Source organism: Pseudopipra pipra, chromosome Z (genome assembly GCF_036250125.1).
Source record: "Pseudopipra pipra isolate bDixPip1 chromosome Z, bDixPip1.hap1, whole genome shotgun sequence".
Lineage (NCBI taxonomy): Eukaryota > Metazoa > Chordata > Aves > Passeriformes > Pipridae > Pseudopipra > Pseudopipra pipra.
In genome coordinates, this window is record NC_087581.1 from 62,033,029 (window position 1) to 62,050,792 (window position 17,764).

A 17,764-nucleotide genomic window follows, 5' to 3' on the forward strand; every position below is an offset into this window, starting at 1 on the left:
TCAGTTTTCCATCGGGGCATTCTTCCTTGTCCTGTCTTAAGAAGTAGAAAGAACACCCTAAATATTAAGATTGCCAATATGCTCTGAGACTGTGAATTATCAAGGGCTGTGTTTGTCCATAGAGCATGAAAGGCTTGTATGAACAATAAAGAAACCTTGACACTGCATTTGTATGAGCATCAGCCCTGTTTCTAAGCAGGGTTTGAAATACAGAATGCTTTTAAATATAACACATCAGAACTGACTTATTCCAATTTGAAGTAGGAGTGAGCCAAGAAATAAGAAAAGCAATATTTGGCTTAACTAGTGTTAAAAGCATCTAACCTTATTTCCTGCATTAAATATTGTTATGGCTATGTCAGGGAACACAGGATTAATTTTTCTTGCAGAGTACTCTGCCAAGAACAACTACGGGTGCAACAAACAAGCCCCGTACCTCACCAGAATGTGGAAGTTTTGCATAAAACTGTTGGCTCACAAGAAAATGTTTAATGAATTTCCTTTCTCAGTTACAATCAATTACTTGAGGTGTGATTCCCAAAAGGCAAACCTTAGAAAAAGAAACTCCTCTGAATAACAACCTGGTTCCTTGTTTAGCACATGTATACAATGAGGATGTAAAAATAAGAATTAAAAAAAAAAATCAAACCAAGAAACTCATGTCAAAAACGTGACTTTTTACACAAGACTCAGAAGACCTGCCTGAGCTGCTTTTATGGATCTGAAACTCAATTGACTAAACTTGAATTTTTACAAAAGAAGGACCAGTTTTAGCAAAAAAAACAGGTAACAAGCCCAAACAAAGAACAGATGAACAATACTAAAAGATGACAATTTCTTCCCACTAAAACATACGAACTAAATCATATGTTTTGGACAGTTCCAGTCATTTTGCAGGAAGTGCTACAGCTAAACTAACTCTCACATTGAAATAAAAAATGTACAGAACTGGGAAACAGCATTAGTAACAGGACTCATGTGAGTCCCAAATGCACTGCATGACATTTAAATTTATGATAAAGAAAAAGGTCTTTTTAGAAAGATTTTACTTCCAACCTCAACATCGATCAGAAACATTTGAAGGTCCAGGATAAAAAAAAAGCTAGAGTAAACACTATTTCTCAGCACAGTGAGTATAAAACTTTTACTGTTCCTTTAGGATACATTATATCTTAGGTTTGAAGCCTTTTGGCCTTAATTATTTAAGAATTTTTAAAAGTTCTCACGTAGGATCTTTCTGTTGCACAGAAAAAAATTATTTACAAGGGATATTTAACAAAAGGAGACATAGCTACAAGACATCTGGCTTTAATTCTTTGGTTAGACCTTGTAGTAATAACAGGTCAAATATAAGAACCCTTGAGGGAGAGAGGAAGTCATATGAATGAATTAGTGGCCCTTATAAAAGCTTGCCAACATCTGCATAATTATGTGAATACATGGGGTTTTTGCTTTCTGTAGGAAAATCTGGATGCAGGATCTAGTGGATTTTTGCAGTCCTGAATAAATTCTCTTTCCCTATATATTTGTTGATCTAATTTTTTCTTTCAGATGCCTGCTGCCCATATATAATGATTCCTGCTCGACTGTTGCTCCTTTGGAAAGAGGCCTGCTACACCTGGAAGAACACATATTTTTAGTTCAGAAATTTAAAATGTGGTAGGTATCATGTTTTTACTTTTTTTTTTTTCTTCTTTTTTCTTTGTGTCTTTATTTTGCACACAGGCTTAGTGTGTGAATTATTCCTTGATTTTGTAATATCCCCCCTAACATTCGCATATGAAATCTGAAACAAGATAAAAAAAAATTGACTTATTCATAAAATGCCGAGCCAGGGCTGCATGTATGCAACACTCATAAGAGCATGTAAAATGCTACAGAGTCAGACTTGTTAAATTTAAAGACATGACACCACTTGAGCAATCTCTGGGAAGTTAGCACGAGGCTTACTTGCTGCTTCTCTCATTTTGAAGACAGAAAAACAAAACACTGTTCACATAAGGGATTTTGGAGAAGCTTTGTTTTTAGGGCATTCTAATCCAAAACCTGAGATCTCCTTTAAAAGTAATATTTTCACTCCCAAGGGAAAGAAGAGCACAAGAAGAGACAGTTTTCTGGCAAAAGTTCAAAAAGGGGACTTCCAGATGATCAACTTTCTCGGATGCCAGCATATATCATAACGGAAGGTTTTGACCTCCCAGGTCACAAACATAAAAATCCCAAGGCATCACATTTAGCCATGATGCTGACTGGAAAGGCTCCAACAAGAGGCAAATGCAATGTATCTCTCAGTACTGAAAGTGTTAACATACCAAAAAGACATATGCAAGCAGGCAGCTCCATCCCCTCTCCTGCCCCTGCAGGAAAAGGGGCAGGAAAGTTTATATTTTAATTTCCTGAAGTTTCACTCAGTGTGTTTCATTGCCTGGGTAAGCCAGATGTGTGGTGCCCTGAGATTTACCTCATCCATTCAGTGTATCTCAACAGAAGTTTAAAACAAACTAAGCTGCAAATTGCCCATGTTAACTAAAGCCTCTAGAACACAACTATGTAGAAAAAGAAAACGTCTGAGTTATAAACCAACAAGACATATAAAGTAAGATGGAGTAAAAGCAGGCTAAAATCAAAATCCCCTCTCACCATATGCAGCTGACTCAGGACCCAGTTGTCCCAAAACACAGAACAAGAAAATTCCAAGAGTACATGGAATTAAATCTCTCAGTATCATGAGAGGTACTTATAACCTCAACACAGTACATACAGACCAGGAAAACTGGCACCAGGACTTAATAAGCAAAACTCACTCTTGTTCTACAGTCAGCAAGTAGCCATCCAATGGCTAGAACCTCACCTTAGCCTTTTCAGCCATTATTTGCTACACTTGTCTGGTTTTCTCCTTACCTCCGGTTATATGGGATAACACCACTGGGGTAGCAGTGGGGAGACTGGGAAGAACAGCCATTGTAAGCAACTTTCCCATGTTTTGTGTTTGATTCATCTTACTGCTGCTCCACCTCTCCATCATAGCCTAAAGACAGAGCGAGGATTTGAATCCACAGTATGGGGCAGCTTGACAGTGGGATGACCTTGGGTGACTAGCCCGTTACTCCCTGCCCCTCCTGGGGAAGAGACCAGACTGGAGAAGGCACTGGCTGCCTGGAGCAGGAAGGTGAGAGGAGATCTCTGGATCCTGCCAGCTCAGTTGTGAGTGACAGACCATTGGGTGAGGGCTGTGTATGGAGAGATACTTAGGGTGGAAAACAAGTGCCAAAAAGTTTACAACCACTACTGATTGATACTGCCTAAATGAAGCATTAGTTAGCACAGGGTGCCTAAGGGGCAAATGATCAGTTTAAAACCTCTCTGCAATCTGAGAGTTTGGAGAGTTCCTCAGTCCCAACAGGGAAGGAAAAAAAAAAAAAGAAAGAAAAGAAGGGCCCCTATCTCCCCACTCTCTGTATGCCTGGGTGCAGTTATTTCTTGCAGAGAGAAACAGACCTGAACATTCTTTGAATACTAAGGTCTGATTTTTACAGAGGTTTTCAAACTTGTAAGCCACAAAAATGAATCCATATTCAGGAAAACTCTTAAAAATATCTTAACCCTAAGCTCTCCAAACACAGCCTGCTCCTCTCTTTTTTTTTTCCTTTACTGAATTAACCTCAACATGCTACTATTTTCTTACCCAGAACACAGAGGAGATGAAAAAAAATTTATTTGGCTAATAAGGGAATGGCAAACTAAGACTAGAGATAACTGTCTTACATCTTTACATTTAGTGCAGCAGTGAATGGAAAATCAGTAGCACTGCTTTCAGCTTTGGTAAATACTCTTAAGCTTACCAACATACCAGGAGGGCTAGAGCTGAAAAACTTCAGGAAACTGCCAGCTTCAAAATCCCCAAAGAAGGGTATAAATTAATATCTTTAAAATAAGGATAAGCAAGTAAGTATAGGAATAATTGAACCAATATGTAAATACTTTCTCAACCCACAACTGCTAAACATGGCCTTTATGAAAGTAAAGTTGTAACAGATGAGGAAAAAAATCCAATTTGCAAAAAAATTTCTCTACTACCTAATGAAAAGCATAAACTATTTTTCAAACTGCAGAACACAAAAGAAGCAAAAGCTTTAAAATAAAGAGAAAAGCAGTGTTTCCTTTAAAGATAAAAGTAGAAGTTAAAAAACCTTATGTACAGATACATTTCCATCTGCACAATGAAAGCATAAAACTCTACCACCAACATCCAAGAGCTCCTCCTCTTCAAAATTGCATCTTCCAAAGTAATTCACTCAATGGACTTTAAGAAAAACCTGTATGATAAGATATGGTGGTTTGGTCCCAGCAGGTTACTTCATTTCACTAGGCTCATTTTGCCCTTCACATAGCTGAAAAGACAGGAGGAAATTAATCTCTCTGTAAGGGGATCTCTTTAACTCTGTTACAACATGATAGAGCATGAAGTTACTTAAGGATCGTGTGGCAACAGCTAGCATCTCCAGTAATTTTTAGGATGCTTTTACAGCAGGCTTTATTACTTCAGAGTCTTAGAGCTGACAAAGATACCAACCACTAGAAAATGAACTGAGAATTTCTTTGTATCCTACAGTTTATATGTGGAAAGGGCAGCTCAGCATATGTAGGCACTCAGTGTAGCAAAGAGACCCAGGCAGCAGCAACACTGGGAAAAGAGGCAATTTTATTGTTTAATTGACAAGTGACACAGATCCTGTTGGAAACTACAACCTCCACAGACTGGCTATAAAACCAGGGAAGTTGTTGACCTTCCATAGAGCTTATTCACTGCTGACTACTACAAAAGCAAGTTCAAAAAAGCTTCCGTGAGTTAAAAAAGGAATGTGTGAGTTCAGGAAGTCCAGCTAACTCTGAAAACGCCTTTCTTTTGGAAGATGACAGAGTCTCTAACTATCAGGTCTGAAATCAGCCCTACATCTTTCGAGGACAGACAAATTAGAAGCCACGAAACTCCCTATTCAAACACAAGAGCATTAATGAAGAGCAGTAATGGTCAGAAGCACACTGAGCTGGCCCAAGAAGGCCCCAGGTTGCGAGCTCTGTGGTTTCAACTTCTCCGTTTTCTACCTCTGCAGAAAGGAAGCGCGCATGCACCTGCAAGCGTGTGCACACTTGCACACACACCTGCACATGAAGTTTCTTTCATTGCAGAATTCTGCAAGCAAAAGGAGATTTATGATATTGAAAGCTAGAAGAACTGAAAAAAAAAAAAAATAACAAAAAGACAGTAAACTCACCTGTTCGCAACTTACCCAGTACTTCAGACACCATTTTGTTGTTGCACCTTTTACAAAGATTTCAGATGAGCTCTGTCCCTCACAAGTACTACCTATATCTTATGAATATTTTCTAGTTGAGGTGGAAATGAAGGCTGTTTGAATTACATCATCACATCCTCCCCCTATATTGCTATGATGCCTTATATACTTCAATTAATAAGGATTTGTTTTTTCTCTGCCCTTCAGCTCTGCCTTCCAAGCTTCTCTCATGGGAGATCACCACTGTAATATGGAGGTATTGCAAAAATAAGCTAATTGGCTTTGCCACACAGAGAGCATATTGACCCCAGATTGGCTACTTGTACCCAAGCGTCCCTACAGAATACAGAAAGGGTTCCTGCAAAGCTCTTCAAGATTTGTTTACTTCTAGGGGAGCTTACATGACAAGGTGAGCTTCACAAACACTAGCCAAACACAGGTACAAGCTCAACCACCTGTGGCTTTGTGGGAGACAAGGAAGACAACTATATTCCCTCATCTCATTTAGGGACTTAAATATTCCACCTCTTATGTCTTCAGAAAAAGTCTTTGTCATGATGCTGACAGGGCTTCTCCACTATTGTGCCCAGTTCACTCCCCAGTTGCCTATCTGCCTTACCCTCAACCTGAACATCATAAACAGATATCCAACCAGCTGTGAGTCCCTGAAAGCTGCTGTGAGGATGAGTGCAGTGACAGACCTTTGTCAAAGACCCCAACCCTGGTAAGATTTTTCTGTACCAGAAAGGTGCAGAACACAGTCTCCTATCTGTGCACTTCAGAAACCAGAGTGGAAGTAACGAGAGGGGGGGGAAAAATACACCTAAGACATCCCAAGTGAGCTTCCATGCATAATGCTTTACGATATGCATCCTTCAGGCCAAGATAGGTGCTCAGTAAGCCAAGCTGGAAATTAATTATTGACTACAGCAGCTGAAAGACTGCCATTTTATGCGGAAAAAATGCTGTAGGCCATTGGGGTTGCTTCCATCTCTAGGGCACACCTTCCATCACTCCTCACCAAGCAAACCAGCAAAGTGAGCACTTGGGAGAGTTTAGCCTGGAAGCAAAATGCTTATGTTAATCAACATAGCAAATTTCATTTTGGGGCTGGAAATTGAGATATAAAAATGAAAACAAGAAGACTGTCCTGTGTTTACCATAGCAAAAAAATTTTTTTATGAAACACACATTAGACAATGTGGGTTTCTTTGCTTTTATGTACTGAAATATTTGTGAAATACATGAACAGAATGTAGAAAAATCTTTCTCTCTCTGAGCTTTAGCAACAATGGTGTTTCTGTAAGTAACTCGTTCATACAGTACTGAGCAGCTGCCTATAAGGCAGTATTGGTCAGCTTAAACAAAACTGAGATGTGTTTTGAACGCCCAGTAATCTCACCTAGTATAAGAATCAAAAAAACCACAAAACATACTAGTATTTTAGTTTCCCCTATGATGTCTGTAACTAGGTGGATATACTTCTATTCTGATATATACTTTTAATCTAATTCTAAACTTCTGTCTCATATTGGCCTCATAAGCCACCAGCGTGCCTGTAACAAATGTGGATAGAGCCTTCCCAAATCTTCGTTCCTGAAGCCTAGCCATGAGGATGAATTCTAAACTGTTTCTACCAGCCTCACCATTTCCTTTTGCTCTCCCATTTCCTTTATTCATCACCACCATAGATCTGTTTTGGTAAAGAGGCTTATTTGTTTACTCAGCTCAAAGAGGAGAAAGAAATCTACACATTTGTTGACTGCAGAAATTTGGGCATCAGATCCAAAACACAAATCTTACTGGAACTTGGTTGGAGAAAATAACACAGCACAACAGCTGTGCCATCCCACAGCAGTCTATTCCCAAGCATACTATAAAAAGAATGACCGTTCTGTGGCAATGATAGTTTAAATCTCTTCCACTCCAATTCAAACAAAAAGAGGAGAAAATAGAAAGTATTCAATGGTACAGAGCGGGAGAAGTGTTTTCTGGCTCTGGCCATGAAAGGCCACTATAATGGAAAGTGCTCTGGATTTCTCTTTGGAACAGCTGCAAGGTATTTATTTAAATGTACTCATTTACTTCTAGTATTTGGCTGATAGGATCCACTGCTGGCAAAAGCAAAGAAAGAATGATGAATTTTTGTTATTTTCTTGTTTTAAGCATTTCTGAAGCACTGTTGGAAGTCCCTGATTCATTAAGCAACTGGAGCTCAAATCATTTCTTCTTCAAAGCTTTTACTGCAGAATTCATCTCATGCCATGCACAAAGAGAGAAGATGCTAATCACTTCACAGAGTACTTTCATCAGTTTAGATCACCACTTGTGATGTTTCTTTTTTGCAAACAGCTAAGCCCACTGGGATGCTAAATGCTTCTTAAAGAATGATTTAACTTTCTGATTACTGCATTATTAGACTAGTCAGGTTTCTATGAGATCATTTTGCTTATACATAGCTGAGGTATGAAGTCATAACATGTACCACAAAATATCTTCAACTTAAAAATCAAAAAGCTCTGTTAACGTTTTATTCCTCTCTCTTTAAGAACAAAATGGCTTATCTAATCAGAAATCTGTATAAATCACATACTGTGACTTATTGTGATTTATTTGAGATCATTTATTGTCCTGCAATAAAACACTGTTGCCAAAAACTCAAAGCATATTTGAAAATTTTTTTGTTTTGTTGACTTCTTTGACATATGGGGAACGCTGTCCCACACGTATTTTCTATTTCAGATCTCAGCTATGGACAGACAAACTACCCTGGAACTTTACTTATCCTTCACCTTTACACATGACCAAGATGCCTGTGCTCTTAGTCATCACTTGTGTCTGGTAACAAGATATTGGGGGGTGGGGAAAGAAGATGAGAGCTTTGGATAGGTCACTGCATTGGGAGGGGATGAAGAGACATGACTGTGGCAAACGCATTGCTTCAATACAGGGTTGTGGAGAGCATCAGAAGCAGTTCCTATATAAGAATATTTTAAGACAGTAATAACAATTTCACATCTGGTATTGAGAAGTGACCTTCAAAAACTTTTTCAAAATGTGAATCTTTTGACACCTGACTCAGAAGACAAATCTTGGGAAAAGAACCATTTGCAACTACATTATAGCAGGAACTTCCCTAATCGTGGTGCCACCACGAGCACCTGCAGGATTGAAGCTCAAGCAAAAACCTGTCAGGGTGGGCTCTGGATTGCAAAACCTCCTGCTGAGGTCTCTGGAAGTCTCTCCCATGGTAAATAAGCATCTGTTCTTGTTTGCTCAGTGCAGTAAAACGACTGATGATAGGCAGAGGAGTATTAGTGCAATGTATACACACATGCACATGTACATATATGGGTATACAAAATAGATAATATTTACTTCTGAGTCTAAACTGACTAAATGTGAAGAAAGCCAACTATGCTGGCAAAACTAAAGGAAAGTTTAAAGACAAAAGAATAAAAAAAAAGATTAAAAATAAAGACAGTTTAAAGTGAAGTAGCAAAACACTTCTTTTTGTAACTAAGATGCCATCTAGCTCATGCAAAAAGCATGCAAGGTTACTTCCAAGTTTAAAAAAAAAAAAGTCCTTCCTTAAAATGCTAGTCTCTAAATGTCTTCTGCAGCACACTGTGGCATCTGCTCAGTTTTAAAAGGCAAAATAATGTCCTCTGGGGGAAAAAAAAAGTATTTTAATCAATGCTGTTTTCTAAACTATATCCAAAAATTCATTTGTATGTCAACACAAATATGAAAGGCAAACCTGTAGTACTATTATGAAAAACACTTTACTTCAATACTTCCATCCAGTGATTATCTCTTTATATATGTCTCACTATGTCCTTGTCTGTTAAAAAGCTCTTCCTTATCCTCAGAAATATACACACGGTTCCCAGCTGATTCTTTGGAGATTTGATCCTTTTACATACGGTTGAAGACTTATATCAACCATCAGATCCACAATGATTTACTGATATCTGTGGGAATTCATGCAAGCATGTAACTCTTCAATTACAGATATCAATTTTGAGCCTATTTTTACAACATAAGGTTGAGAGAATGATATTTTTTTCTGCCATAATTTCCCACACTGAGATACGAGTCTTTCCTTTGCTTCCTCTTGTAATTCCTTTTTGGCTCCCAAGACAAATCTCATTGAAACACAGTCCCTAAAATTCAAGCATGGACAGAGAGCTGTCTTGGTTACTAACTAATGATCAGAAACATCTATTTATTTCTAGTCTTTGGCCTAGTGACAAAAGTCCAAGCAGAATTTATTTGGCCAAAACTTCCCTGCAGACCCAGGACATGTGCATTTATTCAACACAACAGAAGGGTGACTGTGCTGATCATCATGTCTTTTACAAGTGATAGCTTTTCTTCCACTCGTTCTCACGCCATAGCTGATCTTATTTTCCCTTTGAGAAGGCATTTGTCCTGAACAACAATCCTTAGATACACAAATTTCTCATACATAAAGAAGGCTCTGAAGAGATGACCAATGGAGACAGGGGTGCAAGTGTCTTGCAGACCATGTGCAGAGATGGTCAGGGAGAGCTTTTCCCCAGAAATGGAGAAGAGTCTGGCAGCAGCCAGGCAGCCTGGAACAGAAGCATTCAGCATCCACCTCCTACCAGGTATTCTGTTAATCAGTTGTGGGGCCCTTTTCAGAAAAACACACATCCTTAAAAGTTTTAAACTGTAACAGGCACTTGGGTCTCTATGAAGTCAAGAGGACTTTGAAAATACTTTTCTGAGATGAAATCTTCACTGTTATGAAAATCTCCTTTTCAGTTTGTAGTTTTTACTTCATCAGAATACACAAGTACTTGGTGTTCAGTACACAGAGCTAAAGAAATCTTTTAGGTATTTATAAATATGAAGTCTGAAAGACACACTTGGATTCGTGAAAGCAAGATTAGTGTGTTAGTAATTCTAAGTGTATTATCAATTTTATTGCTTCTTTTAGCTTAAAACCTTTCTGGTAAGAACACTAAACCTGAATTTTCCTTTGGTATTATTCCAATTTATCCATATTATAGCCCTCTACTTTGTATTTATTAGGCACAGTAAAAAAAAAATCAAACTATAGCAGAGTGATCATCTCCATGGAGTCAATAAAGATCATATTTTGCCATATGTTTTCTTCTACAAATAGCAGTATAACACAGCAATGTCATGTGTCAAAGTATAACAACATCCTTAGTAAATGACCTGTGTCTTTAACACAATATTCCAGGAAAAATTCCCATGACACTCAGAAATGAGAGAGAGGAAAAGCTAGGATTCAATGAGGTTCAATCAGTTCACCTGCCAAAGTTCCATTGTGGCCTACTCACCTCGATCACCTCAGGCTGGGACATCATGGAGGACGGCACCAAATCGGTGGGGGTATCCATGGTGGCTTAAAATGTCCCTGCTGTGCTTGCACTGTTCCTCTGCACCCGCAAACTCCTGGTAGGAACAAAGAAGCCCTTCCTCAGACTCTAGTCATGCTGATATTTGCTCCTAATAGGAAGGAAAAAAAAAATTGTTGAGAGTAACAAGAGAACTGGGTGCGCAGTCAACAACCAAGCTCCTCGGCTGCTGCAAGACCAGTGTGTGAGTTTGTACAGCCCCACTTGCTTACACGACCATTCACAACAGACTTGGCAGAAGTTTCAAAGAGCACATCAGAATTTGGTCCAGAACAACAACAACAACAACCACTTGACCACACAAACTAGAATTCACACAAAGTGAGTTCAGCAGGAAGGCTAATGCATAGACCATGACCAGATTTGAAAGGAAATAGGGTCACCTACAGAGACATTGGAACTGTGTTAATTTTTTTCCACCAACAAAAGAAAAAAGAACCCTCCCCCCCAAAAAAAGAATACTTATAGAAACACCTATTAGAATTTAGGATACATTTATTCCCTCAACAACTATTGTTCTACAGTTCAGTGATCACATGAACTTCTTCTTTATTAAGAAAAACAACTTAAAACATTATGCTATCCTTTTTTCCAGGTAGTCTCAGATTTGCAGTACATGAATATATTGAATTGCCATGCAAAGTCTGATCAGCTGATCCAACAGAATGAAGGCATTTTCATAGGTATCATGTTTATAAAGGTCCATCTAGCTTCTGCATATATATTCTATTATTTTCTTTTTCTATTCTTTCGTGCAAAGAAAACCAACAAAAAACCCCAAACAAAGAAGGTGTGGGGGTGGGCAGGAAACACTGTAAATCCCATTTAAAAATTCTAGACTAAAAAACTGCAGTAGTTTTTTTCCCCCTAATCAGGCTAGACATATACAACACAAGTTGCTTATTAGTCACCACAGAAAGGATTTAGGAGAGAGACCTATTGCTCTCCATATTTACCACTTCCTATTCTGTAAGTCATAGCAGAAATCTACTCAGGCTAATTGTAATCAGCATCCAACAAACATTCCAGAAATTACTCCAAACTTAACTGCTATTTTTCAAACTGAGGCTACGGTGTAATTATACAGATAATCCCAGTAACTTCCTGGCAATCAGTTCATTTTTTCAAAGGCAACACTTACCAAGCCAAGTTCAGATAAGTGCTGTAGAAAAGTTACGCTCTGCATGCTTTTCTGATTCAGTTATGCCTTTTTTTTTTTTATCTTGTTCATTTAAACTCAGTCTTCGCATGCCACTGTGGAAATTATTCCTACTTCTTAAAAAGCATCATCTTGAAATGCCTGCTTCACATTTCAACACATCCCCACATGCTTTACGTCACATGTAACTGTCTCATCTTCCAAGCTCTAGGATCACTTTTTCCATCTTTATATAGCTTTCCAGTGACCCCTGTTCTTTCCTACTTAGTTCTGGCTAGTAACCTTTCATTCTTTCCACTCCTTGCCCCAAATTCCTACTACAATACTCACGGAGAGGACAGAAAACGGAGACTTAGCCTCTCTCCAAGATAGCCTTCACAACATCAAAGAAACAACAGAACCTCCAGGCTTCCTATTTCCTTATAAAAATGAGAGTTTTGCCAATTTTCTATTTTTCCTCTATACCTGACAAATGAAGGGTACAGGCAGCATCAACTCTAAATTCTGACTTAGGGAAGCTTTTGCTACTTGACAAAGAAAAGAGTGATTTTCAGTAAAACTCCATCAACAGCCTCAAAATCCTCAAGCAGCACATCTCATCAATGTCTTGTAAGCTGTTGCAATTGTAACTTAAATAAGATCTCAAAAGACCTCGGTTTCTTTTCCTCTCAAAACATGCATAAGAGCAGCAGTTTCACTGCACTGACTTTACAACAGGTCATTGTTAGTTTCTTTTAAAATATTTTCTCTCTTCTTAATCCTGAAATGCTGCCACTTTTCCATAGTGAAGGTAGAGAAGAATTTACAGTTCATGGAGACTTTAAGGAATACTATCTAAACCAAAACTAGAGGTAGGTTTAGAATCCTGTTTGCCACACAAAAAGGAGAGAAAATGAACAATTTTACTATGAAGCATCATAAAGCAGAAGGAAAAAACTAAGAAAGCCCCTCCCTGAAGTCTCACCAGCCTTTAGCTAGCTCTGTGTACTCCAGGTAGAACACAAATGTCAGAAAAAGCTTAACCCATAAAATTCAATGAGCATTTAATACATAATGAGAGATGAGGGAAGAAATATGCCTGCAGTCATTTTTCATCAGTTCTCCAAGAAATAGAAAACAAACATTAGTAAAAAATTCCTAAGCCCATGGCCATTTCACATGTCCCCTTCTACACCCATCTGTATTTTCATTACTTGTATTTCACTGACCCCTCAGTTTGGCTAGGAAAAGGACAGTTCTTAGGCAAACACCTTGCTTCTCTACCTCCCAAGCATGATGTTCACAATGATAAAGACTTTCTGCCAATGGTTAGGCTCATAAAAGCTCATCCCAGCTGAAAACAGGTTGTACTGTACAAAAGGACTGTCCCCCCACTCCCAACCTGCCGCCTCCTCTTCAGCAATAATAAAGTACAGAGGGAACTATGCTTTCACAGCAGTGCTAAAACAAGCAGACACCATTCAAAAAAACAAAGGTGGCTCCTAACTTAATACCCGTGTGAGTTCAGGGTGCAGGCCTGTGTTTTCAAGATCTGCAAATAAAGGGAACAGGATCCTCAAATGAACTTCGCTAAAAGACATTACGACACAAAATGTCTTTTTAAACAGAAAGTCTGAAACACAAAAGCTCAAGACTTGCTTCTTACTAATGAGATTTTGTTTGCTTGCTGCACTACAAAGCGTTGAAAAAAAATACAGAAATTTGGAAGCAGATTCACACATATCATTCCTAACCACCGGAGCTACAGGTGGTGTAGGCAAATACTCTATGTGGTACCTTCTCTTGATAGACACTGAATACATCCAGAGAACTGCAAACCAGGGAAACATGTCAGGTCAGTATCTAAAATTTGTAAAATGAAAATTATAAATTTTCTTGTCCTCTGTGAAGCAACACATCCTGACTATAAAACACACTGTTCTCTGAAATTCCATGATTAAGCATCATGCCTTGTCGATCAGCTGTCTGATACCACAGAAAAGAGGAACCATGCAGTTTTGTCATTACTTGGAGTACTTAGGAGAAATTTTTGTGTATCACAGAAACATCATCTTGAAGGAACTGCTTTCGGAAAATCCATTACAAATCCAGTGACAAAAATTGTTACCCTTATTCCTCCCTGGTTTTTTTGCACAGTACACTGTGATCTACAAGTTTGCACTGATACAGCAATGCCAACAACTTCCGTATCACTGAGTATCTCATCTGGGTCCACAAATATGCAGTGCCTCTGCTACATTAAGGTTCTGGGAATGAAAGGGAATTGAGTTTTCACAAGCTCTGGCTGTCTCCTGGGTCAGACAATACCAGGTGTCCTGCACTGTTGCCTTCTTCCAGCTTTGCTTTCCTGTACAGCTACCAGAGTACCTTTTGGTACCACTTTGGCTTGACTTCACAGACTTCGAGTTTCTGGATTACATATCTCTGGTGGTGATAATGTATGACCTTAAACTATTAAATGTGTTTTAGCTGAGTAAAGCTTAAGAACTACAGAGCTATAGCTTCTCGCCCACTTGGAAGCTCTTCATAAGAATGACTAAATTCACTGTGAAAATGGATTTGCGAGGTTTTACTGAGGGGTTGTGGAAGTCTGGAAGGGGAGTGCCAAAAACAAGCGACAAGTTCAGTGTTTCCTGTGCTGGCTGTATCATCACCCCCCCTGAAAACAGCTACTGCCAGTAAAGCCAGACATTTCTTGAGTCTAAAACTTCACTGTCTAGAAAAGCAGAGTGGAATTTGCTAACATATGAAACGGTTCAGACACAACAATAGGAAATCTCTACCTTACAAATATTGAAATAAAACCAAACCAAAACCAAAACGCAGAGTAAAACATACTTGAGGTCTCTGCCTTTTCACACTAGCAAGAGTGAATATTGCAAAAGCTACAATCAGCCCTAAGAAAATGAACAGATTTTTCTGTTCAAGAATGAAGATCAAGGACAGACTGAAGGTGCAATGAAACTGAGCTACTCATTCACATCTGCAGAAGAAACTGAGATCCTCATAGGAAACAAGATGAATTTTTCATCGTCACTGTTAGGCTAGCACACTATACAGAGGCGAAAGATTTTTTGTATGCACCAAGACAGGAAAGAACTACTCAGAGTAAAAAGTGCTTATATAAATAATACCTCATCCCCAAAACACAGCACACACATATGCGCCCAAATCTCAACTGGAAATCAAACCTTATCCAGAAACATTTTTGCATCAAATTCCTGTCCCTGGGGAGAAATTATCTAGTCATTTCTTTGCAGTAATCAATGGCTAGTTCACTTTGACGTAAAATGTCAATTCTTTGCAGATACTGTTTAAGAGATCAGGACTTTTCTTTCACAGACCGAGCAGATTAATCCAATAGCATCAATTTCTATCCATGCCATTTCTGCTCTCATAACTTCCACTTTTGGTGAAGTACTGCACTGTTTGAGCACAAACATTTCCAGAGCAATTATTAAAATAAAAAAGGATCATTTTCCAGCCTGACACAATAGATGAACAATAAAGAGGCCAGCAAAACAAAATATCATTATGGCTTAGAAAGGAGGGAGGAGAAAGTGAGAGAGACTTGTGAAAAGGATAACGCAGTTTTAAATGTTTCACTGTCACCAAAAAATGACTTAATAATAAATAAACTGGCAACTACAATGGGCAGTTGAGTTGGTTGGCCCAAAACCCAGAATCAGTTGGTACTAAGCACTCTCTCCTGCCATCACTGTTTGGCTGTACGGTAGCACAATGAGATTTTGTAGTGGAGCTGCAGAAGCACTGGCAGAGCTGCATTTACAGGATGTCCTGTGCGATGGGGAAGGCTCACAAAAGGGTCATCAGCGAGACAGGCTGAGACAGCCTCCTGCATAGGCACTGAGAGAGAGCAGGAGAACAGCCCCCAGCCAGACCACTGGACAGCAAGTGACATCATTACCTGCCATTTGATCTTCAGTGTGCTGCCTGACCCACCTCAAAATCTCTGGGGAGAGCAGGATAAAAGAACATGGATACCCCAGCAGTCTAGACTACATGAATGGCATTCCCCTCTACAGGCTGTTGAAAAATATCCTCTTTTTATCCTGAACACATTATCTGTTTTCTGGCTTTTTCTTTTTTTTTTTTTTTTGCTGTGTGTGTGTGTTTGTTTGTTTGAGGTTTTTGTGTGTTTTGTGGGCATTTTTTTCTCTGTTTTATTTGTTTGTAACAGTCTGAGCACTCATGATTTTGACAACCCAAAAAGCAGAAGGACAAAAAAACTTTCCCAAGTTCAGATCAAACTCAGCCACTGAACATGTCAAAACAGGTACTGTCTACTACTGCTGACCCTTCAGAGCACCAATGTCCTAAACAATTGTCTTGGAAATTATTCAGTGCCACAAAGATGTACAATAGACTCAAAGATTTTATTACTGCAATGATTCCACATAAGTAATAGACCTACTTCTACATTTGTATGATGCCTGCTTTGATTGCAAGTTGTCAGCCAAAGCATACATTGGGAATAATATATAGTGCAACCAACTCTTTAGCCACTAACAGCATCAAAAGCAAGACAGAAGCATGTTTAGCTGTGTATCAGCTTGCAAACTGCCTTACTGAAACAGCAACAGCTGGCCAGAGCACTCAGCTTTTATTTAAGCCAAATCAAAACAAAATAACAAACATCACCTTAGGAAATTTATCCTCAACTTGCCCAGGCTCCCAAAAAGCATCTTACAAAAAAATAAAAAATCTGGAATAAGGAAGGTCACTTAAAGATCAAACTAAAATGCAGAAGTCCCAAAGTATATTACTAATGCAAAAAAAACCCCAAAACAAACAAACAAACAAAAAACCAAACAAAAAACCCAAAAAACCAAACAAAAACCAAAGCCCCCAAAGAAGAGGAAAGGAACTCATCTTTTGTACTTTCCCATCTGCCTTTTCCATCAGCTCACATCTGTACACCTCAAAGAGTTTATAAAAGCTGCTTCACAGAAGTCTGGAGCTTCCTGAAGCTAAAAGAGACTTATAGTTTCCACTTTCAGGAGTGTAATACAGCTGTTAGTCTATCTTATGTAAGGAAAAAAGATGAACCTTTCAGCAATGATCCGAGGTTAGAGAGAAATCTATTTCTATATATATTTAAAAACTGCCTTTGAATTCAGTAGGACTCTTCCATGATACAATGGTCAACAGAGGATCTCAAATCTATGTCGTTTGCATTCACAATGTAGCCTGTGCTTCAAAAAAAAAAAAAAAAAATTACATCAGTCAAACCTCTTTGAATAGGAGCTTTGTGGCTAATCTGGGAAAGATGATTGTTCCAGCCTCAATAATTAATACTATGAGTAGTACAAGACTGCTGCTAAAGCTTTCCTTGACAGAATATAGCCTGCAAAATGTTCAGCAAAGAAGCGTCAGGTGGAGCCTCTTTACCCAATGCTGCAGAGGCAGCATTGTGTGAAACTGTCCCCCTTCTTCACTCTGAGATTAGGGAGACATTTTATCACCTTAATCATTTACCATGAACTAATGTATAAAAATAAAATAGTATCGCTGTGCAGTTGCACTTCCTCAGAGAAATCATCTTCTGTCAGCAGTGATATCTTCCCAGTCATCCCATCAGGGCAAGGTTAGAGCCCCTGCCCACACCCCCAGATAAAGTGAAAGATCAATCTGAACATATATAAAAAAAACCCCAAACACATCTCTTCAGAGATTTTCAAGGAAAGAAAAAAAAAATCAGTAGGTAGTATAATATCCTGTAGCATTTATCTTGCAGGGAAATCTTTTCCATATGCCAGTCTAATTTGCTTCTCACCATGTCTCATACCCCTTCTGAGGATGACAAAAGCAGACTGACCACAGGCATGCTCTGGGTATCACCACAGGGCAGACAGTTGAAGAGCCTGTAACTA

The 17,764-nt window shown here is 38.8% G+C and overlaps 1 protein-coding gene and 1 long non-coding RNA gene across 3 annotated transcripts in view; one reads left to right on the plus strand and one right to left on the minus strand.

Annotated features, from left to right (window-relative positions):
• LPAR1 (lysophosphatidic acid receptor 1) overlaps window positions 1-17,764 on the minus strand; it is a 69,724-nt gene that overhangs the window by 36,149 nt on the left and 15,811 nt on the right. For both annotated transcript variants that reach the window (XM_064642773.1, XM_064642772.1), the window contains one exon: window positions 10,634-10,802. In XM_064642773.1, coding sequence (XP_064498843.1) covers window positions 10,634-10,693 — 60 coding nt within the window. In that variant the 5' untranslated portion in view covers window positions 10,694-10,802. The remainder of the gene's footprint in view (window positions 1-10,633; window positions 10,803-17,764) is intronic.
• LOC135407596 (uncharacterized) lies at window positions 1,555-2,267 on the plus strand. The gene is made up of 2 exons (XR_010426944.1): window positions 1,555-1,659; window positions 2,085-2,267. It is a non-coding gene; the product is annotated as an uncharacterized LOC135407596 (long non-coding RNA).